At 41.7% G+C, this 23,839-nt stretch overlaps 1 protein-coding gene across 2 annotated transcripts in view; it reads right to left on the reverse strand.

Moving 5' to 3' along the window:
- fbxw7 (F-box and WD repeat domain containing 7) overlaps positions 1–23,839 on the reverse strand; it is a 214,251-nt gene that overhangs the window by 92,672 nt on the left and 97,740 nt on the right. For both annotated transcript variants that reach the window (XM_088633187.1, XM_088633186.1), the window contains one exon: positions 11,191–11,949. In XM_088633187.1, coding sequence (XP_088489313.1) covers positions 11,191–11,880 — 690 coding nt within the window. In that variant the 5' untranslated portion in view covers positions 11,881–11,949. The remainder of the gene's footprint in view (positions 1–11,190; positions 11,950–23,839) is intronic.

The following is a 23,839-nucleotide window of genomic DNA, read 5'->3' on the forward strand; positions in this document are numbered from 1 at the left end:
ATGGGACGTGACTGATTCTGAATTCCAGCAGCCCCCGGAAGCTCACTTCTCCAGGTAAGACTCTACAGGCAGGTCAAGGAAATTGCCCTCTCACCCATTTCTATGAAGTATTTCAGCTATGTGCCAGGCAATCTTGAGGCAGGCTGCTGACATTCCTGGGATGTTCAAGTGACCCTTGGCGCTCCAAAGAGCAGCAGTGCCTGCCCCATCCCTCCCCCACCTCAATACACCCAGGCCCGGCGCAGCTGTCTCGCAGGGCGGGCACATTGGCCTGCACCCCACACAAAGACATCTTCTAACTAAGGCATCCATTGCTGCAAATGGCCATATGTCTCATGAAACATTTTAAATTATAAGGCAGAAAAAAAAACAATAACCTAGTTATGAAGATATAAGGAGAACGGCAGGGAGAAGGAACTTCGTGAATTGGTTTGCAGTGTTATTTTGGATGTGAGATTTACTAGTCTATGGTACTGTTGCCTTTTGATAAATACGATGCCTGAGTCTCTACCATTCCGATGAGTCCATCTAATGTCTGATGCTAATTTAAGAATACAGAACACTGGCAGACTGAGAAAGATGATGTGCAGTGACGGTTCAACCATTTGAATGTCATGTGTAGTTCAGGGGAAGACAGCCATAGGCTATGATCTTGCACTGTTGTGCCATTTTTACTTCGGACTATGCATTTCATACAGTGTATCTTATAAACACAGGTAATAAGAAACAGACAACAAACACATCGTGGAAATCACCAATGTAAAAGAGAAAACCACGTGGCAGAGAGAATTTGCATTTCAAAAGCTACCTAGGCTCACGTCTCCGGTGAAAGGATGCAGCTCTGCCTGCGGTCTTGGTATTGTCAGGAATGATCAGGACCAGCGGCTGTCACTGCAGTGTACTGTGGGATTGGGATGTGGATTCTCTGAGGATCTTTGCAGTGGCAATAATGTTCAATCAATCAAACACTCAATTATCATCAAAACGAGACCCTTCCTGGCATGAAGCAAAATCAAACGCAACCCAAGCCCTAGAAGTGCTTCTAAAAACCGGTCAACATCTGTATTTCATTTCCCATTTTGCAAAGCAAGCTAAATAAAATGGTATGGAGTAACCATTTCTTACTATAGCGTTTGATCTGACTGAGCAGTGATATGGCATTTTCACTAGAATAAAACAGAATGTCGCAAGATTAATTTAGCAGCGGGGGGCAGGTTTAGATTTTTTATTTGCTTTCTTCTGTTTCGTAACAAGAGCCAAGAAGCTTTTCAACATGTCACATATACTTCACTTAATCTCAGAAATGCATGAAAGATATTAGGCTTGGCATATTTTAATAGCTGCAAGCCAAAAGTAGTTTTTTTTTCCATTGTCTTAAACCTACCAGTGTGTTACTATATCATTAAAAGCATGGTGGCTAACAAAGAACTGTGGGTAAAACATGCTGCCAACTTTTGATAAGACCCTTCAAGATCTATGATAAAAAAGATACTCGTGAATGCTGCTATATAATAGCAAAAACAGACTGCCTTTTATCTTAACTTGTGAAATTCCAAATTTGGCTGTCAAAAGAAAATAGTTTCATAGAGGGCAGTCACAAACTGTAGAGAATGATGGATTATCTTGCATATTGGATACATCAGGTGCTATATTTACAAAATGTGATTAACATGACAATAAGGCTTATTTTTTATATGTATTTCTAACCCTTGGAAAGCAAGACCATTTCCAGCACTTTCCAAACAATGATATTAGATAATGTAGAATTCCCACAACAAAACGGGTTTAAACACGGTTTTAGAATCTCCTTTTTCAAATCGAGCTTTTTAAATTGTGGTCTGTTGTAAACTTGATTTTGTTTTGTTTTCCTTGAGAGTTTTCACATAATAGCACATAAGCACCTCAGCTGTTCTACCTCAATGTGAAGTGGATTTTTTATCAATATTTTTGGCTACCTGTTGACTGGTATTCACTGGAGCAGGCAGATAGTGCTGCCATGATTTATAGTGGGATTAGCAATAAATACAACTGAAACGAACTGCCTGACATAGTGTAGGGGGCTACAGCCTAACAGCAATCAACGCAAATGGAGAGCAGCTACTGTTGCTATGCAGTATATCCCTGTAATAGTGCTGGCCCCAGCACAATTGTCATACAGATCACTTCCCTCGCATTCCCTCACATCGGTCAACTTTCACAGAACTGTACCTCCTCACTCCGGCACCACTGATAAATAATGCTCAGTTTTTTAAAACAGCAGCACGCCGTTTCCTTTCTTCTGCATGAAACACCTACTCCTCCGTCTTCACCAGGATTCCTCTGTACTATTCCATATCTACAGTGCCTTGCGAAAGTATTCGGCCCCCTTGAACTTTTCAACCTTTTGCCACATTTCAGGCTTCAAACAAAGATATAAATTTTTTATTTTATGTGAAGAATCACCAACAAGTGGGACACAATTGTGAAGTGGAACGAAATCTATTGGATTTTTGAAACTTTTTTAACTAATAAAAAAATGAAAAGTGGGGCGTGCAAAATTATTCGGCCCCCTTGCGTTAATACTTTGTAGAGCCACCTTTTGCTGCGATTACAGCTGCAAGTCGCTTGGGGTATGTCTCTATCAGTTTTGCTGACGAATTCCTCTGTACGGGGGGACGAATACTTTCGCAAGGCACTGTATATGCATGGCTGCTGAATTGCTGGATCAGTGCAGAAAACACACCTTTGCATTTCGATACTTGCACTCTTGACTGGTTTGAGCAGCATCTTAACATTCGACAAAGACTTATTTAGGTCAATAATTCAAATCCATTAATTCTCGAGAAAGATTTGCCTGCTTTAATGACAACAAACATGAATTCATTATTTATCAACCAATTTTAAACCTCAGATATTTAAAACTAGATATAACAGGAAGAATAAAAAAGGCCCTTTAACCTACAGAAAACATTTTGTAACAGATTCCATGAGGGTATGGATTATACCTTAGTTCATACAGTATTCACTAAAACATACTTCAGAGATATAACGAAAGCCTCTTTAAATTGAACACACCTGTATCATTCTTTCCTAATGAAGCAAGTGTTTCTATAAAGATGTTTGTGAAACGGCATTCTTATACTGTGATTAAACTGTCAGCATGTTCACACTCGCACAACACCCAGAATGCATGTGCCTCTGCCTGAAATGTTTACAGGTTCTTTTCGAAACCTTTGCCAGCATGAGAAAAGATGGTTACGCTGTCACACTAATCTGAAGCACAAGGCCCTAAGGAGCTCTAAAAACAAGCTACTTTTGGAAACACCAGCTCCCAGAAGACGGTACCTTTTTATTTATATTCTGCATTCCTAAACTCTTGTGTAATAAACGTTACCTATTTACACTACATACTATAACAGGAGTTCTTGAAAGGTCCCGACTGAAAGCGGGCTGCTCACACCAGTCTGGTGGGTCACCGCTTGGGGAAATAATGGCTGCTGTAACAGGGCCCAGCAGGCCAGATCCTGCAATCCCAAAATACTACTATAACCCAGCACACACAGTGCAGCCGCAAATCAGAGCGCACACCAACACAACTCAGCTTAATTAAGACAGAAAGAAAATGACAATGGAAGCTTCTTGTATTGAGGATTCACAGAAGCACTGGAAAGCCTTGATTTTTAATCTACTTCAAGTGGATCTACGATGGCAGATAGGTACAGATGTGAAAATCACACAGTAATTACGGTAAAAAAAATAAAGCTGGAAGCAGTAACCAGTGTCAAAGCAGGCATTTCTTTTTTTCTAACAGTTCTGTGTTTGACCTTTAAAAGCTTGCAAATAAGGACATTTCTTGAAAGAGCACGTATGGTTTGCTAAGTGTGATCTATTCTAGACACGACCCAATTTGCACTCCTTAAGGAGTTGTAGGATTTTGCATATAACCTTTAGGAAAGTTCAGAGGTTTTGCAAGGGTAAATACATGAGCTCTTTTTGGGGGCACATAAGGGTCCTATCTGTGTTTGCTAGTAAACGTATCCCTACCCACACTCACTAGGTATATAACTATTTTTGATTGTAATAAAGCCAATATGGTTTGTATTTTATTACTTAATATTTAAAAAATAAATAATCTATTTCAGGTAGTCCAAGAAAATAGTGCAACTTTAGAACCAGCTTATTAAGTTATCCTGTAAGTGGAAGAACAATAGATATCACCATGTGTGATACACACTTCTGTAAAACAGACGAAAATGTTATTTGGAATTATATACAATATTTGAAAGGATTCAGAATAATGTTTTGTAATTTTCAGAAAGGTGGTCCAGAGGAAATAGAACCTAAAACTGAGCCCTCAATGATTATGTTGTCAAAAGAGGGCAAAGTTCCGTTTCTTCAGGGTCCTTTCGAGGATTCATGACACACTGAAACGCTGGCATTCTATCCCGGTGCTAAAAGAAAAGGGCTTGTTCCCTGTACTTTCTACCTCTCGTGAAGGAGATGGGAATTCTTTTGCAAAGAATGGAACACATAAGCTTCTAAGGGAGGTTTCTAAGATACTTGCCCAAAAACACTGGCAGGCTTCAGTGTATGAAGATGAACAATACTGTCAGACTTGGGTTTCCAGTCTGGCCGAGACAGATACATTAATATCAGTGCAAGGTAATTTCGGCATTTAAAACACACAATTTTGTTTTGTGGATTTCCTATCTGCTTTTCTTATGACTTTTCAATTTTGGCGAAGAAAGCTGTAAATAGGATTTTGCGATTCGGAACCATTTTCTGGTGTGAACAGAGTCTATACATTGACTAGACGTACAGCAAGAGATTCTGTATTCCCATTAACATGGTTATCTTTTTTTATTCACATTGGTTTTCTACATTCTTTAATAAAAATTGACACTGTTCCTGAGCAGGCAAATCTGCTATTGTTTTATACTCAGACACAGAAAAGTTTAAGGACCTAGACAACAAAGTGTACTCTGATACAGATACTCTGATATATATATATATCGTGGGCCAAACACTTCACAGTACAAAATGACATACGTAAATAACTGAGAAACAAGACAACACTTAAACAATCATGTCAGTGTATACCTAATATACCAACAGGTATTAAAAACGCAACAAATGAGTTTTGAGACCAAATACATTTACTAATAAACTTGTCCATTTACTGTACAAATCAAAACATAGGCTTTGTCTGCAGGTCAAGGCCTGACCCGGAAAAACAAAACAAAAGGATGGAATTTAAAGCCGGGATCCCACAAGTCTGTAATGTTAGTGACTTCTGTAGGCCCATTTGTGCGGAGACTTGCATCAGCCTGCTGGAGCTCTCTCTTCATATCCAGATGCCCTTTTCTGGGACTAAAAAAAGCCCCACCTCACCTCACCCATGAAGCATCCTGGTGCCAGAAGGACCTTGGCATTCACGGGACTGTAAGCATTGTCTGGAGGGTCTCCAGTTCCAAACTGGAACTCTGACCAACATGCCTGGCATGAGAGATGACACACAAGGCACTGCTTGGATCTTGCCAGTTTTTACACAATCAGAAAAAAAAAAACACATAGGATTGTCTGAATCTAAGAGCGTTTATATTTGAGCACAAACGCATCACAGAGGCTCAGGGCTCTTGCCTGTTGCACCCACAATGCGATTCCAAGGATTAGAGAAATTAAGACAGACCAACAGCGGACAACTGAGAGATATCGGGGTCAGCATCAATGAGACGGCCTCAGTAAGCTGCTTAATCCTACCCAGCTGGTTTATTTGAATTCTTTAGGAGGGCGTGAGGAGACTGATACGAGAGACAATGTGAGGAGAAAAGGCATTCCCCACAGGAATAAAAATACACACAAAACAATAAAACAGGCTCAGCACTAAACGGTTCGGTCGAGAAGTCAGATGTTGCCAGTTTTCGCTTTGCTTTAAGGACCATATGGTGTCTAACAGTGGAAGTCACGTCTGAAGAGCGCGAGGGAAGGCGAACCGTGTGTTGAGTGCTATTTCACGGTCTGTCTCTGGAGACGGACATGTGTCTTTTTGTAAATTTTTCAACAGTCGCTGAGGGTGAAAAGTGTAATTGCAACACGAGGCATCAAAAAGCAAAGCTGAAGAAGAGAAACCGAATACTGACTGATTTTTTCAGCTGTCTGATTAACATAAAAATACATCAGCGATACCTTTACTAATCTTTCTTAGCTCTTTTACATGTCCTCAACCTTTCTTTTCCTTTAATGCTATTTGAAAAAGCAAAGGGGAATCTTTCTATTCTTTCCAGCCCTCCTTTTCAATTTTTTTTTTTTAATTGGAAAAACTGGAAACATAAAAACCATTCAACAAGCAGAATTTTACAACTTAACACTAAAGAAGACCTTTTAATTTTTACTGGACATGATCCTGCTGGACATTTGTAAAAAAGTAGCAGTAGCAGCTCTAAAGGCATCAGAATAACAGTCTTGCATTAGAATGCCCAAAGGTGCAGAATATTTCCCCACAAATTCTTTAATAAGTGAGATTTCAAATCAATGGAAAAACTGACGTTGACTGAAGAAAAGTGATGAAAATGGGCTGAAGTGATGAAAAGGCAGTGTCCTCAGCTCAGCTGTTGATGATGAATGTCAATGACTGACACAGCTCAGGAAGGACCTGACAGTTGACAACGCTGACGCCTCTATTACCAGCACTGCAAGCAATACTGCTAGAATACCTACTGCTATTCTTCTGGGAATCATACATGGATCTTAAGATCTAAGATCACTTTATTAGCCATATACAATTTCTTGCATTAAGAATGCCTTGCTCAGGGGCAGAACGGAGTTGGATTCCTCTGCTAACCGCAGGATTTGAACCGGCAACCTTCCAGCCACGGGAGCAGATCCTTGGACACAGTGCCACTGCTCCACCCCTTACTAAACGATGGTACTTATATATTTGCATTCTTTTCATGAACCACAAAAATCAGGAAATCAGTGCATCTCGCTTTGTCTGCCATTGTCTAGGATTTATGTTTTCACTACGCGAGTGAAACAGTTTTCAGTTTATAGTCTGAAATGGTCTTTGAAAGGATCCAGTGATGTGTTCAGAAAAACAATGCCAGGTAATCTTTTTCACAGCTTGAAGAACAAAACAAGACAAAGAATGTGCATGCAAAATGCCTATATTTCTCTCTCTATATGTGTGCCTGTGTATTTTGGTCTTATAAGTAATATTAGGACGTGGCAAAGGTTTTTAAAGAAATGTCAGCATTCATTCGAGTCCATGAAACAAGAACAAGCAATACTGTAAAAGGGGTAAAATTTTCCCCACAGAAATCCAGCGGGAGGCTGCGTGACTGAAGCCGATGGCTGGAGTGTTATGCTGACGGCAGGGAGGAAGTGTCTAATTCAGGCCCTCACCCTGACCCTCCGCATGCTGCACCTGTAGCTGTGTCTGACAAAGGGGCTCAGGACTCTGGAATGATCTGCCATCTGCCCCAGAGGAATGCACCAGGCCCACCTCCCTTCCTCCCAAAGTATGTTTCATGGCCATCCATCACCCTCTTAACTAGTCGCATTTTCACATTCCTGCCCTGCCTCCACTTCAAAGCTGTGTCTCACAATGGGGTTTAAAATAAAACCCAGTTTGCCTTTTACACAAACATACACAGGTTTAAAATCACAGTACATGAATACGCACACACAGGCCTATGACTGAAGTAAAAATTTCTTAGCAGAAAACAGTCTAGAAAATGGACATTGGCGATGGACAGAAATCGATACAGAGAACTACAGCTTCAGACAACAGCCTCTTATAGCACACTACCCTCCTCGTACAGTCTAACTCCAATTATAGGGCTAATTCATTCGCCACCCTACACAAAGCCATGTGAGAACTCCGGCTGGATTCTGCAATGGGAAGCTCTTTTACACTCACTCCCCTGAAGGTGAGGTGTGAGAAAAAGCATCAGTGGGAAAGTGGCTTGACCTCAAGGGTCACGCAGTGAGAGTTAAGGGTCAAAGTTGGATGCCAGATAAGAGTTTCGAAGCACTCGCGCCACTTTTAGACAATACCACATTTTCAAAAAAATCCGCCTATGTATGATGATATCACAACTTTAAAAAAAGACACGGCTTTTGAGACCTGAGTATTAACCAGTCTTGCATGAGATTACATGTTATAATGAAAAGCAGAAATCAAGAGGCACTATATTTGTTAAGTTACATTAATAAAGCCAAAAACTAAGTGAAGCACATTACTGGATAATACTCAAGAATGAGAATGTAGTCACTATAAAACCAAGTAGTGGCAAATATTCTGACTTGTCTTTCAGGAACATTTACAGTACATTGAAGTATTTACTTTCTATTAAGTATTTATTATAATTCCATCGAGGGTACACAAGGATTTCAAAATTTACAAAGTATTCACATGTTTTCATAAAGAAGTAATTCTTCTGTAAAAAACACTTAAGATTTACAGGAACGAAAAATATGCCAACTTATGTTTAAATTATTCTACAATCACGGTCCATATCATTATGAAATGTATTATGTCTCATACATTGTCTACTCTTTCTCCCAGAAGTTATGAAGCAGCTCACTCCTCTCTGTATAACTGAACATCTTGGACAGCCTTTTATGAGTCCATCATGAGACATGCATAATCTTCTTTCTCCCGAGTGTCTACGGGGACTGACTACATTTTATACAGGACAGCTAAAAACATCTGTAACAGTCAATTCTGAGCACTGGAATAGCACTTAGGAAAAGGTGAAGTCAGGATCTCTACATGAACATTTTGATTTTAGAAATAATTTCATGATTTTCATTTTTTAAAGATAAAAAGAGCCATAGTTCAAGATAAGCAAATTTGGAAATTCTTCCTTCTGGATTTTTTTCAAGACCAGAACAAACACAGTTCACACTCTCAAACACATGATATGCCCATCAGCCTAACAGTCCCAATGGGGGGAGAGTAACAGCTACAGCAGCACAGTCACTCAGTGCCACCAAGCAACTGTTAGAATGTCAGACAGAACGGACGTTAACCAGTATTTCAACAGAGGCATTTAAGTACTTTCACAGCAGGTTAGAAACCTATTTGTAACACAATTAGGGTATACAATAACTTTGCTGCCCATCAAAGAGGCAATTTTCATTTTTGGAAATTTGAATAGCACTTAATGGTTGGATTGTAATGCTGTTGGAAGTTACATGTAAGAGACAAGTCTGGCGAGAAAATGTGTTCGTCTAAATAAACAAAACTCCAGCTAGAAGAAGAAAAGTTTCCAATGTAATAGAAAACATCTACCTCAGCACACATTTCTCTGATGTTACCTATCACAAAAGACCAAAAACACTGTTATCACAATAAGGCCTACCACCTAAAGAAAAACTGGTATATAACAGAGTAAGAATATGAAAAACTGATATACATAGGAGTGCAACTAAATAAAACATCAGCCTGACGAGCTAGCCAAAAATCAGGTATAGCTACAACATAGACTCACCAGTAAGAATGCTACCTTTTTCATTGTTCGATTCCCCATCTTTCTGAGGGGGAGCTGTCCTCCAATACCCAGGATCCACAGAATTACAAAACGTAGACTGCCAGCTGGAGCTCTGAGGAAACCCAGCACACTCGCCTTCTGGGACAGCGATAATGAAGGAGTCGGGCAGCGGAAGTTCGCTGATCTGAAAGGTATCTGCACTGCCTCGATTGCATCTGCCACTCCAACATGCAGAACAAAAACAAATGGCATATTTCGCATTGGTCACAACTTCCATGTGTTCAGAACACATGCATGCTAAAGTGGGCTGAGGACAGGAGAGACATTACTCAGCACTAAAACCACATTCCAGACTCCCTACTCCCTGACCAGCAGAGGTCAATCCAAAGTAAAAACTATTTGCCCGCTCTTTCAAAGTCAGAGCATAGGACATGCTCACACCTACGTCCTGAACTTCAACATACATTTGCTTCACCAGTGAAGACGAAGCATTTCATTCAGGCCACGACACAAGATCCACAACTAACAGCCATCACCCTACATGGCATCTTTCATGAGGCCATCGTGACTTGAAAGCGATGGAACAGAAAATGTTTAGCACCTACAGACCTGAATTATGTCAAATGTGATCTGAAAACATCAATTCCACTCATTCCTGCCTTTCAGTGATTGGGACCAGAACTCCATACACCAACTGCTAGAAGCTGGCACTGGCTGTCACTGCGCAGAGACACAGAAGAGAGACGGGTGGAAGACATGCCCTTGACAAGCACAGGCTGTACTCGCCCCTCACCCCCTTTTCAGACTTTTCCCCATAACTGTCACACAGTTATTCTGGACCACTTCCCTTCAAAAAGGGAATGTTCTGTCCTCACGTAATCTGCAAATAGTAACCCACAGTGCACAATAATATATCAGCTCAACTACATGGACACACCAGCTACTGAGTGTAACTGCTGACAAGGCACGACACTGTGGAATAAATATACTCTTCTTAAAATGTCAAACACAAGACACGGGACACAGGACGAGGCTCGTGCCAACCCCTCACGTTACTCTCTCTCACAAATTATTTTCCAACTTCATTTCAGAGCTTTCTTGTAATGTTCCATGGAGAACCTTTAGTGGAAAGACAGCCCCTCGTGCTTAAAATGTATCAAGGCCCCACAGAATCCTTTATCAATAGTTGTGGCAAACTTGTTTTCCTGTTTGGGTCATTACGTCAAAAAGAATGTTTTATCAAATGACTGCATTGTTGGTAAGTTATATAACCCTAGAACAGAAATGGTATTTTGTACTCTGGGTCAGGGAACACAGTAAGACTGTTGCAGATTTGAAGTGTAATGTCAGAGGAGCTCCAGAAGAGGGTACCAGTTCTCCAGTTTACAGTAAAATTGGTATCCAAGAACAACACTGTGCTTAAAAATAAAACACAAGAACTTTTCACACCCTGCTCATTCTTCTTTAAGCAAGTTTCCATTACTTTTAAAGGCACCAAAATGGCACAACTTCTGCTGGCTCCCAAATGAATTGCGCATTTGCCTCAACACAAAAGCTGTAAATCCTTAAGTTCTGGGTTGAACAGACATGGCCTGACACTTCACAGATGAGCAAGGTGTCTTTCTAGTCATTAGTGAGCAACTTGGACACTGATACCTTTCAAACAGCAGATAAAAAGCATCCCAGCCATCCTACGGCTTGAAAAGCACGAGCTTACCTGCGTCTTGATGAGAGAGGGCGGTGTTTGGTGCTGCTGCTCTGAGGAGATGTCCATGTTGTCATTGGGGTCTGTAACACTGTTCCTTTGCGCCGGTGAGTGGAGGTGACCCCCCTCCTCCTCCCGCCCGCTGTCCTCTGAGCGCTCAAAGTCATCGCTGTCCTGGTCCATCTCCTCCTCCTCCTCTTCCTCCAGCCCCTCCTCTTCCTCCTCCTCCTCGGCCTCCTCTCCCGCTTCCTCTCTGACCCCACGGTTTTCCTGTCGCTCCTCGGGATTGGCCGCCTCCTCCTCGCCGGCGTGCTGGCCGCTGTTGTTGTTCTCCTCCTCCTCGTTCTCCTCATTCTCCTCGTTCTCCTCCTCTTCCGGCGGCTCCTGCCGGCCCTCTGCGTTCCACATCCACGCAGGGCGTTTTCCCTCCCCGTTCACCTCGTTCCCCGCCGCCGCCGCCGCCGCCGCCTCTTCCTCATCGCGGGCCCCCGACTCCCCGGAAGACCACTGCCCCTCGGCCCCTGCCTGCGCTGGCTGCGGCTGCTGCTGCTGCTGCTCTTCCTCCACCACGCGGTCCATGTGCTCCTCCTCCTCCCCCTCTCCGCCCCCTTCGTGGGGCGCCCTGGCCGAGGAGGCGTTACCTCGCACAGAGCCACCCGGCCGCCGCCTCCTGCTGCCCCCAGACAGCAGATCCTGGTTCATTTCCAAAAGCCAGCTTGCTACCTCCTGGACCTTTGCTAGACTGTCTGAGGAGGAGAAGGGCTTGGCATTCTGAAAAGACAAGAGGGAAAAGAGAGCGAGACCATGAATACTTGGAAACTTCTTTCAAAGTAACCTCCAGCTCGTCCTCCACCGTGCCCCGTTCAGACATTGTTCGACGGAAGAGGAATTATGAGCCCTTTTTAATTGGTAATTATGACGCATCTTTTATTCATGTCTCTGTAATGCTTTTGAAAAAGGCGTCATTAGCATTTGTGCGAGAAGAGACGCGTGATTTAATTATCTCTGAAACAAAAGGGCGTTTTGATGGCGTAGCTGTGGTAACCAGCCACAGCCCATCCTTTGCAAGTGCTCTCATGAAGCAAGGCAGAGGTACAATATGGAGAATACGCAACCTGAAACCCATGCAGATGCTGGGATCAGGTTCCTGCTGCCCATCAGGAGGCACTCAGCAAATGTCGAGGGAAAAGTTAAGAAAAGAACAACCTCAACTAATCAGAAGACTCAATTTCTTTCAAGACACCTTGGCCTCATTAGAAGGATTCAGTTGAAGAAAGATTAAAAAAAAACATTAATATAAAACGACACCCATAAGAGTAGAGAATCGGTAGGATAAGATATTCAACAGAGGATTCCTTTCACCGAAGGTTCCTGAAATTTTGGGAAATACAAAATTACAGGCTTTTTAGATTGTAAATGAAACACTCTGCAGTGATGCATTCCGCAGGCTCTTTTTAAATTGATTTTAACCTCCTCTTTTGGCTGTAGGGAACTCTTGAGAATTCTTATGCAGTAACAAAAGTCTTCTGTTTTCCACAATTAAGTGTGCACAGTAAAAAGGTTCTGCTTCTAGATAGATAGATAGATAGATAGATACTTTATTGATCCCGTGAGGGAAATTGCAGTGCAACAGCAGCTTAACACACACAACACAGCCACAGTGTAACGAATTATATACTAATAGTACAATACATACAATACAATACAAGAGTTACTCACAGTCCGGACACACAAGAGGAAACTAGAACAGAACAGTACACAGAAAATCGTATCACACGTATGAATATAAATATAGATGTAACCATAGATATAAATATAAATATAAATGTATTGCACAGGTCCCTGGCATATATTGCACAAAAGTGGTTGTAAACGGGAAAAAGAAAAAGAAAAAGAAAGAGAACAGATGTAGCAGTATATGTGTATATGCGTTTAGTCCAGAAACAGGTCACTGTCGCTGTTGCCTCTGCCAAGACGCAAGGTGGATGCGTTGTACAGTCTTATGGCAGACGGCAAGAATGACCTCCTGTAGCGCTCCCTGTCGCACCGTGGGTGAATCAGTCTATTGCTAAACGTGCTCTTCATTCCTGCAAGCCTGTCATAGAGGGGATGGGAGAAGTTGTCCATGATGGCCTCCAGTTTGGACATCATTCTCCTCTCAGCCACTACCTCCAAGGGGTCCAGGTCAGACCCAATGACAGAGCTCGCTCTCCTGATGAGCTTGTTCAGCCTTTTGGAATCTACTGCTCTAATCCCAGAGCCCCAGCACACCACTGCGTAGAAAATGGCACTCGCTACCACCGACTGATAAAACATGTGTAGCATCTTACTACACACATTGAAGGACCTGAGCCTCCTCAAGAAGTAAAGTCGGCTCTGTCCGTTCTTATAGATGGCCTCGATGTTCTTAGACCATTCCAGTCTATCGTCGATGTGCACTCCCAGGTACTTGTACGAGTCCACCATCTCCACGCCACTCCCATGGATGTAGACAGGAGTAGGTTTGACCTTTTTCCTCCTGAAATCTACCACCAGTTCCTTTGTCTTTGTAACATTCAGTTCCAAGTGGTTCACCCCACACCACTCCACAAAGCTGCTGACCAGTCCTCTGTACTCCTCCTCCTGCTCACCCTTGATACATCCCACAATCGCAGAGTCATCTGAGAACTTTTGCAGGTGGCATGACTTTGAGTTGTACTTAAAGTCCGAAGTATAGAGGGTGAAGAGGAATGGAGAAAGAACTGTCCCTTGAGGTGCCCCTGTGTTACTCACTACCAGTTCAGACACGCAGTTCTGAAGTCTCACAGACTGTGGTCTGCCCGTCAGGTAGTCAGTGATCCACGAGGTCATGGAGGCATCGACTTGCATCTCCTCCAGCTTCCTCCTTAGAAGTAAGGGCTGGATGGTATTGAAGGCACTGGAGAAGTCGAAAAACATGATCCTTACAGTGTTGCCAGCCCTGTCCAGGTGTGAGTAGGCCCTTTGCAGCATGTAGATGATCGCATCCTCCACACCAACACTGGGCTGGTAGGCAAACTGTAGGGTGTCCAGTGATGAGCTGGATGATTCTGAATCTATTCCTGTTTGCATTTCATTGTAATGAGATACTGAAAAATCATTTTCTTTCCATTGTCTTTTAGTTTCCAAGAGGTTTCATGATCATCCTGTTGACAGTCAATTCGTTACTTTATATGACTCTACATATTTATACCAACATTCTCAAGATCTTAAAGTAACACCAAACTCACTTTTACATGCTAACTTCACTATGTATTGTATAGGCTGTACAAAGACATTCCCGTTACATAATATTCATGACTGCTCCTAACAACAGATGCATACAACTGACAGTGTGGGAATCGAGACCGTGCCTCACATATTTTATGATGCACAACCACAGCCACCTCACCTTCTCAGGTAGGGAAATGCATAAACATGATCTCTATTTAACAGTCTGTGAACTCTTAACTAAATTAAATGAAAGGTGATGATTTAAAGATTAAAACCTCATAATAGTGAGCACTATTATATTACTTGCTGGGGAATACCAGGTCAACGTTCCAAATAAGCAACAATTTTCAAATAAGCTCAACACTTTTATGGTAAGGCTTTACATAGTGTCATCATATTTATTACATAAAGTTCATCTGTACTCATGACAAGTAATTTACTGCAATAATTCTGGGACTTTTTCATTTATCAACAGCGTCTGTACTGGGCAGAGGTGTCTGAGGATCATACAGGCTGAAAACAGTGGGGGGGAGTGGAGGGGGAGTGTCGTGATCTTGTGATGGATTTGGTGAAAATTCAAGGTGACAGACAGCAATGTGATTGTCTTCAAGAAGTAGCTTGGCTCAAGCAGTCAGAGAGGAAATGTCTTCGAGATTTGAGGAGAACTGTGGGGATCCTAGACTCAGCCTTCCAGAGTATTCTACTCTCCTTCCATGGCCGCACACAAAACCGAGCAGGGCTGAGTGAGAAAACCCCCATCTAGGAGACTGTGTGGAAGATGTCTCTCCTGCCATTATTCTTTATCTACTCTGTCAGGGATCACCTGAAACTTCTAAACTTCAGCCCCAGCTAAATCAATTCAGATTTTTGTCTCTGGGGCACTCTCTTGAGAATTCTGTTCTCTTAGCCTGACTCCTCTGGCCCCTGCCAGATCAGTTCATCCCTCCCCTTTTATCTCCACTAATCCCCAGCGTTGGGAATCACAAACTGTGTTTCGCCTGCTTTCTGTTCTTTCACATGATTTACTTGTAAAACAGGTGGCTGAGCCACTGAGCACCTTCGACCTGAGTCACACAGACCAGCTCTGCCTTTGTAAAGAGCCGAGTGGTAAAGGAAGATTGCCTGCAGGAGGCACAGGCAAAACAATGCATTCGGAACTACGGGTGGTTTCTCAGGATTGGGCTCTCTTTAGCCAGCCAGTCCGTTTAGGATGGTATATACTGAAAACAGTTGTTGTGACGTTGATGTTCCAAGTGTTTATTGTACATGTGCAATGGAATGCCTGAAACCCTTTCACAGAACATTTATTTTCCAAATAAATGCAAAAAGACGATTCTCCACTTCCAACATAATTTAGAATTTTTCTCCCCAAGCAGTGTTAAAGTCAAGGAAGCATGGCTCTTATGCCAGCTTTTCATTTCTGGGCCCATGGCAGTATGTTTGCCATGCCACCTCAGTTACAGCAACACAGCCATCTTTACCAATGCTGATTTAGACTTAAAAAAACAACCACACACCTCAGGAACGTATGGCCTTTTATCATACTTTAGTCTTCTTCACACAGGATGATGAGCAACGAACATGCTGAGGCAGATCAAGCTTTTCACTCAGTTTCAAAATTATAAATGATTACGCAGCTTTCTGCAGAATAATGAAGTCTCAGTTTGTCCAGAAATATCCATAAATACATTAACCGTATTAAATTAAACATCCATTTTAATCATAAATACCTACTAAAAACATCATAATTGAGGCGTGTGGTTAAAACTGTCTGGAGATACTTCATTTAATTTTGTCTTAATTGGACAAAGTGAAGTTTAGATCTTATGTTTTAGATTTTTTTTCCCCAGAAAATGTCTTAGACTACAACACATTCTTAACCCTTGCCTTTTTGTTTGTACTACTTTTGTGGCCAGTGACAAACAGGGGTGTTTTTGGTGAGAAACACCTGAAGGATCAGCATTTTCTCTGATTACAAGTAAAAGTAGTAGGGTGTGATATTAAGGAAGTGAAAGAATTCTCAAAGCCAGACATACCAGATTGTTTACAAGGCTCAACTTAAGGGAAATATTGATATGTGTTTATTCTTCTAAGTATTTGATTTCAGGTGAATAAGGTCTTTAAAGAGACAGGAGGTTACAAATCTCAAAATCCAGTTCCACACAACAAAAATCAAGAGATACTGTGGATCATACAAAGACTCAGCTTAATGCACCCTCTAACAAGTTGCCTAATGAAGAATGGCCTTAAACCTCAGGCATAAAAATCCCTATCTTTATAATCTGTGCCGATCAACCACTTCCAAGAGCTCCTGCAAAGCATAAAAAATGCCCCTACAGCCATATGCATAGCCAACCTTACACCACATAGCTAAGATTCACTCCACATGAAGAGATTAACAGACTTCTGTTATCAGTTAAGTGTTGTGAAGCAACTATTACTGTGATCTAATGATCTAAAACACATTACACAGTACAGTCACTGTGATACCCATTGATTCACGTGTAGATGTGAAAATGCACACTGGCTTCTCCAAGGTGTGCGGTCTTGAGCTTTGCTTATTTAAGGGTGTAACATCAAAAAGCACATTAACCTTAATTTAATTGAACCTTATTTAAGATACTAGCCAAAAATCTAGTGCACATTAAAATAAAGTTAAATATGATGGAAAAATATCACATTTTCATTAGCATATAATGATACACATTGATACACATTTTATGCAAATGTATGCAGATAATGTGGAAAGATAACATTAAGTATGCAAATAACACCGGCATGCTATTTATTAAGCAGAGCAAAGTGTAACTATGGTAGTATGAGCTCACCAGCACTGTGGGAAAGGAGGCATTATAAACTCACATGTCTGCGATATCGAGTGACAGCACGGGCCACGGTATAAATGGGCAGCTTAAGCAAAAATGACAGATGAGAAAAGGTAAAAAAAAAATCAGATCTGGGGAGCAGGCCAAGTGTTTTCAATGCCACACAAGCACTCTGACAGAGAAAGATATATTAGGTACAGGCTGAGCACAAACACCAGGTTCTTCTGGCAACACGAATTCATAGGTCATGCCAATACAATTCTTTGAATCTGAATTGGAATCAAAGCAATAATAATGAGTAAAAATATATTAAAATATTAACATTAATTAATTTCTTAAGGGGATGAAACTGTCCTCTCTCCGTAGCCTTTTCTTACAAAGCTAGGAATAAAGCAAGAAAACCAAGATGTTTATCAGCTGACATCAACAACTGAAGGCAGAAAACTACATCACTATGCATGCACCATTTATAAAATACAGAAGCAGATATACAGTATAGTGGATATCAAGAAGTATTCATTCCCTTGGACTTTATCACTTTTTATTGTGTAACAATATGGAATCATAATGTATTCAATTGTGATTTTTGCCACTGATCGACACAAAACACTCGAAGGATTGAAGTGAAAACAAAATTCTACAGATCCCTCTAAATTATGAATATAAAACAGAAAATAACTGATTGCATACTTCAATTAAAGACGAGCATAAAGAAGCTCATAATGTCATCCTCACAGCCAAAGTACAATAAAAATTAAAAACATTCCAGATCTTAAAAAAAAAGATTCAGAGAAATGATTTAACACCAGCATTTGAAAAAGAAAAGTTTCTGTCAATGTTACTATGCTGTGGTCCATTAGTTGCCTCAAGTTAATTGCTTGCAAATGCCCGTGCATGACTTCAGCTGACGTAAACGTTTATGTATGCGTCACCTGTGAGCAGGCAAGCTTGCACCGCGCAGGATTACAAACCAGATCTCTCAGCTGCAGTGGAAACCCTGCTCAGGCAGAGGACAGAGATGTTGCTCATTGCTGAAACCTCGCCATCAATAAGTGATTCATGGCTCGTCCTTAGGGAATCACGATTGCCAGCATCCCACCGGTGAACGTAAAATGTGAAATAATTATCCGGCTCTCACGGCGCAATAATTGAGCCACACGAGCCCCTTCCTCCACATGTCCCCCTGCTGTCTGACACACTACAGGGCAACGGATGGACATGGCAGAGAGCTGTGCAGCCTGGGAGTTTGGGGGGGGGGGGGGGGGGATTACACACACAGACACTTTCCACCAGGGCTTTCTCAGCTCGTGCCTGTGACGAGGGGTAGCCGGTGATCCCCAATGAAGACTGAGCTGTCTTGATGGCCCTGGCACACGAGGGAGTTAATTAGAGCTTACTGAGATTATCTGCATCAGTAGATCAGTACAAGTCAGTGGAAACAGAGCCATGTACAGCTCTAGTCACAGAGCACACGGATTTCCCCAGGCTTGTCTTTCCCACGTGAAAAGACATAGTTTACCTACAGGCAGCGAGGCAGAGTGTTCTGACTTTCCTCCGGCTTCAGAGTTTACTTCTGTCCACCACAAGCACAGGGGCAGATATAGAAGGCAAACCCGGAGCAGACCTCCCAAGGCACTCCACTTTAGGCCACTGCAGTACCCAGCTCCAAAGTTCATGATTAATGACAGATTATATGAGTTGGTTGATGGGTGTTTGTGCTGTAATGGAACAGACCGAGGGAAGAGTTTCTGACTTCTCCCACAACTGGGGTAAACCAATCATTTCTGTCATTTGTAGCTGTACAGTTCTGAAGAAAGCATTTAATACCAACACTACCACATCTTGGAAACACTAACAAGCTTCAACATCTCTAACACAATCACTTACAGATTCAGATCTCTTTTCTACTGTGAGTAGCAAAGCACTGTGCTGCGAACAGAGCACTGTGCCACATATGGTGACTTCATCATGATATATTCTCACTTTTATGGTTTTCCAACTTTTTTTTTTTTTACAGTTTTATCATGCACAGTTTACCATACTGGTCCAAAGTAATCCATGGCATATGAAAACAAAATATCCTTGGAAATCTCTGCTATGCCACATCGCAGCACTTCTATGGTGCAGTAAAGCCCACAGTAGGCACTGCAGAAACTTGATATTGGTGCAAACAAAACACAAATCCATGGAAAAGAAGGAAAAATCTCCTAACAAAAAAACACGGAAATCCTTCACATGGGGTACATTGGGTTTTTTGAGCTCAGTGATGAATTTGAAATATGATCAAGGCCCTGAAGTGACCACATTAATGCTTAAGAGTGTTCCTTTTCTACGTCTTGTCACCAACGAGGTGAACACAAGCAGCAGGAACTGGGTTTATTAGCGTGTTAGAAAGCTGCTTTTTTCTTTTGTCCTTTCTAATTAGACGGGCTGGATTATAAATGTTATTTCTATCAGGGACCCATACTGTGCGCAACAGTTATTCACAGCTAGAAAGAATGAAAAAAGGTTTACTCTCTGGGTCCTCACTAACACAAGCACTAAAATTCAGTTTGCAATAAACATAACTGCATAATCTCCAATGGTTATGTAAGGAAAAACTAGGTCCAAAACCTACCCCCAACCCCACTGCCTTTACATCCTGCTTTTTACCACTTCACAAGAGGCAGGCCACATATCATAAAAGAAAAACATAGCAATGAGACCAAAACCGGGCAGGAGCAAGATATCCTTACATGTCTATTTCACTGTTATGGCAGAGGAATGTGACTTTGTCAGACCTGACTGGCAACCATAAGCAAAAATACCAATTAACTGATTCAGTTTAATTAAATTTTCTCCTAATCTGCAGGAAGGGAAGACATTCCAGATTATGAGTTCCAGATAGCACTTTTCTGACAGACCCTGACCAAGTCTAGCCTTGTTTGTGTTCAGATGCTTGTGGCATACCTCAGCTTACGAAGAATAATAAAAAAACGTGATAAATATTATTATGGGGTACATTCGTTAAAAGTCGATGCTGTTTGATTATCATCAGTGAACTGTAACTCCCTGTACAGCAAAAACCGAAAAGAACTATTAGGCATTCATCAACTCAAAACTGCCTTCATCCTGCGGGCAGCAGACATGACCGAAATGACGAGGGTGTTTAAAGAGCACCACCGCTCAACGGTTCTTCATGATTAGGGTCAAAGGCACTCATTCAGAGAGCAGACGGAGCTCTGTGGGTCAGACTATGCTGCTCCGAGACTGGACTGTCAAACGGTTAGCTGAAAGCTGCCTGGGAACCCCAAGCAGCAGCACAAAACTGGCCATGGACCGCCATGGACGTACGCCTGTCACATATAGCCCCCTGCCCCCCCCACAGCACTCGGCAGCACGGCGGGCCTGCTGTAGCCCTGAGTTAGTGTGCCAGGGCATTCTTGGCAGAACAACAGTGCCCGCAAGCCTGCAGCAATGTCAATTCCAGCCACATCACACTCTGTCTATGCTAACTGATCCACAGACAGGGGGATTCAGTGAGAAATATGGCAAAAGTCTCTGAAAAGCGCACAATTCCTCGTTCAGGTGGGCAGGAGATCACAGCACCCCCGTCAGGCCAAGGAGAATAACGAGTGGGTGGGCCTGGGAGTGCCGATCAGGACACCGCTGATCTACCCATTCATTCAAAAGTCCCTCTCTTCAGAGCATTCCTTTCACAGAAAGCTGACCCAGCTTTTAACCTGACCCAGGGACGGGCTCTGGTCCTCTGTGAGCACAAGGTCCTCCAGATTGCATTTGCCTCTGTTAATCAATTCTTTTGGTTTATAAGGCTGAGAGCTCACATCCCTTTTTATAGCTCTTCATACAGCTGCTAATTAAAAAGTGCGTGCAAAAGCTGCTCAAATCCCTTGGGTAGGGAAAGTGTTCATCCCTGATCAAGCCAGGGATGAAGGATATAGCCCAGTGTCCCCAACATGCAATCCTGATCACTCTCATCACGACGGGTGTGGAATGCCTCTTGGGTCGATACAGAACACGAGAAGCTGAGTAGGAACTAACTCTGGTTACACAGATATTGTGCAGTATTTTGACTAACCAGAACACGTATTAAATGAGACAGGACAACATATTGCCAGAGGAATTCTGCACACAAAAAACGTGCTTCATTTTAATTTAGTTTGCCGAGCTGAACCACAATTTGAGAGAGTCCACCTGGGAACACTTGAGAATTATAAGAATTTGTTTCTTATTACTAGAAAAACACTGCAGCCTATTAAGTCTGGTTTTAATTTTCTGACTGGTAAAAGAAATTTAGTAGCCTAACTATCAGAAGAATTCTGTTTCAATTCTTTTGTCCAGAAAAGGGGAGACACTAAGAAAAATATTTTTTGTAACGACAAAGGTTATGTGGTAACTAAACAAGTAACAATCCCCCAGCACTGATGCTCAGTTAAATTAAGTTCTGAACAATACTTTCACTAGTCAAGCCAAAGATGTGCTTAAAAAAGTAAAAAGCTGCTTTTCTTTTGTCAGTGACTGTTCAGCACTGTTAAAAAAATCTACATAATGTTAAGCGGCTAAATCAGTAACTGCAAATAATCTGCAGAATCCAAAAAAATCATTTTAATCTTCTCTAGATTTTCAAATCAGCAGACATCTTTGCACAATATTTAAACTTCAATAAGAACAGTGTCAATTTCTCTGTTATAAATTTCTATTCCACAATTCAACATAAAGCAGAAAGCTTAAAACAAATTGGAAGTTTGTGACCAATATGAGGATGTTAGGAACCGAATGCAGTTTATCATTTACTTTCTATACACATATACATACAACATCTTAGATGTTCATCCTATATTACTGTTGGACTGCTACTGTATTGATTATGAGGATGCTCAAATCAGGAAACATGAAGCTGGACGATTTAAGTCTTACATCAAAGTAGACTGGCATACATGCTTCATGACTGGACCCAAAAAGGGAGAAAGGTTTCATCTACAGTAAATAAAGTTGCAAAATATATAGCTTGTTTAGTTTTTACTCACATCTTCATTAGTCTAGGAGTACAGCAATGTAACAATCAGGAATGGAGAAGCCATCTCCCTCCAAATTCGAGCTTGCAATTTGAGAACACCACCACAAGAGGGCAGCACAGGCACACACAAAAAAAACTGCCATCAAAACGGCAAACCACATGGGCTGTAGAACAGATAATCCTTAAAGAGAAATTTAAAACCCTTTAAAAAAGGTTTGGGCAGAATCCTTTCATCCTTTCCTTGTGCTGTTAATATTCATTTTCAAAAAGTCTTTATATTTCTGTCTGTTTGGGGAGTACATTTTTCTTACTCGAAATTCAGCTGGATAAATACAGGTTTAATTCATATTCTATTAATGTTTACTGTCAATGGATGTCCTGCAGAATGTCAACATATTATGCTTAAGAACATGAGAAAGGTGTCAAAGAGGAGCCCGTCAGCCCATTGAGCTAGAAGCGAACTGGCTCAAGGGTGTCAGCTTCAGAGCAGAATGTTTCAGACCGCTACAACTGTTACTGTCAAGAAGTGCCTCTTGTTCTCTGTAGAAAAACCACTTCCAGATAGTTTTTACTTGTGTCTCCCTTGGTTTATGTTTCACTGTTTATCCATTGGCTTGATTTTGTCAACAGCTTGGTGGATTCTAAATACTTGGATCAAGTCTCCTGGATAGCTCATAGCCACAAGACTAAAACGGTGCAGCTTCCTTTAAGCCTGGGAATGTACCAACAGGTCTACTAACAGCACTTACAGCAGAATCTGGTTTTCCTCAGAGGTTTCCCGCCCCAGTGCTGACCAGACTCAGGCCTGCTGAGATCTGAGATCAGGCCACAAGGTGGGAAAGCTGTGGCCTGAGGATGCTCAAATTATAGTAAAAAAAAAATCCTTACACTTAGTAACAATACAATATGTGTTAAATTTCCATTTACCCACCTGAATTTCAAGCACAGTCTTTTTCTTTTACCTGCCATTACGTTCCCACATCAATACCCGTCAGTGAAGAAGATACACAACATAATGCAGGATGGGTAACACTGAGTTGACAGAAGCTACCTATGAAAAAGGCATTTGCGTTGATAGTTTCTCCTTCTGGATACAATGGACAGAAGCGAAAAAAGGACCAAAAGGATGTTAGAATAAAGGTAAAAAACTTGAGTTATATTAGAATTAGACAATACAATAGGAAGATCTCATTTTGAACATCAAACACTTTCTGAAAGATACTGCTGCTCTGGTATGAACTCGGTGCTCATGGGTGTCAAGGAATGTTCCAAAGCCTGATCCAAAAATTCAAAGGCACTGAAAAAGTCACATTTCCAATTTCAATAGTGAAACACCAGAGGACTCCAGTGTAAACTAGGGCACTTAAAACTGAAAACAGGAAACATATCCTTTTATACACAAAGGTTATGGGAATCTAGAACAGGCTACCTAGCCATTTGTTCAAAACCAATACCCCTGCTTCTTTCAAGAAACATGACTCCCTCTGATCAATCAGCTACTAGGAACTAGACTGGCTCAACAACCTGATTGGCCTCCTCTCAGTCTCATGTTATTAACACTGACTGATAATGTAAACTCTTGCAAACA

This window comes from Lepisosteus platostomus, chromosome 1, assembly GCF_059453375.1.
Source record: "Lepisosteus platostomus isolate fLepPlt1 chromosome 1, fLepPlt1.hap1, whole genome shotgun sequence".
NCBI classification, from domain to species: Eukaryota; Metazoa; Chordata; class Actinopteri; order Semionotiformes; family Lepisosteidae; genus Lepisosteus; species Lepisosteus platostomus.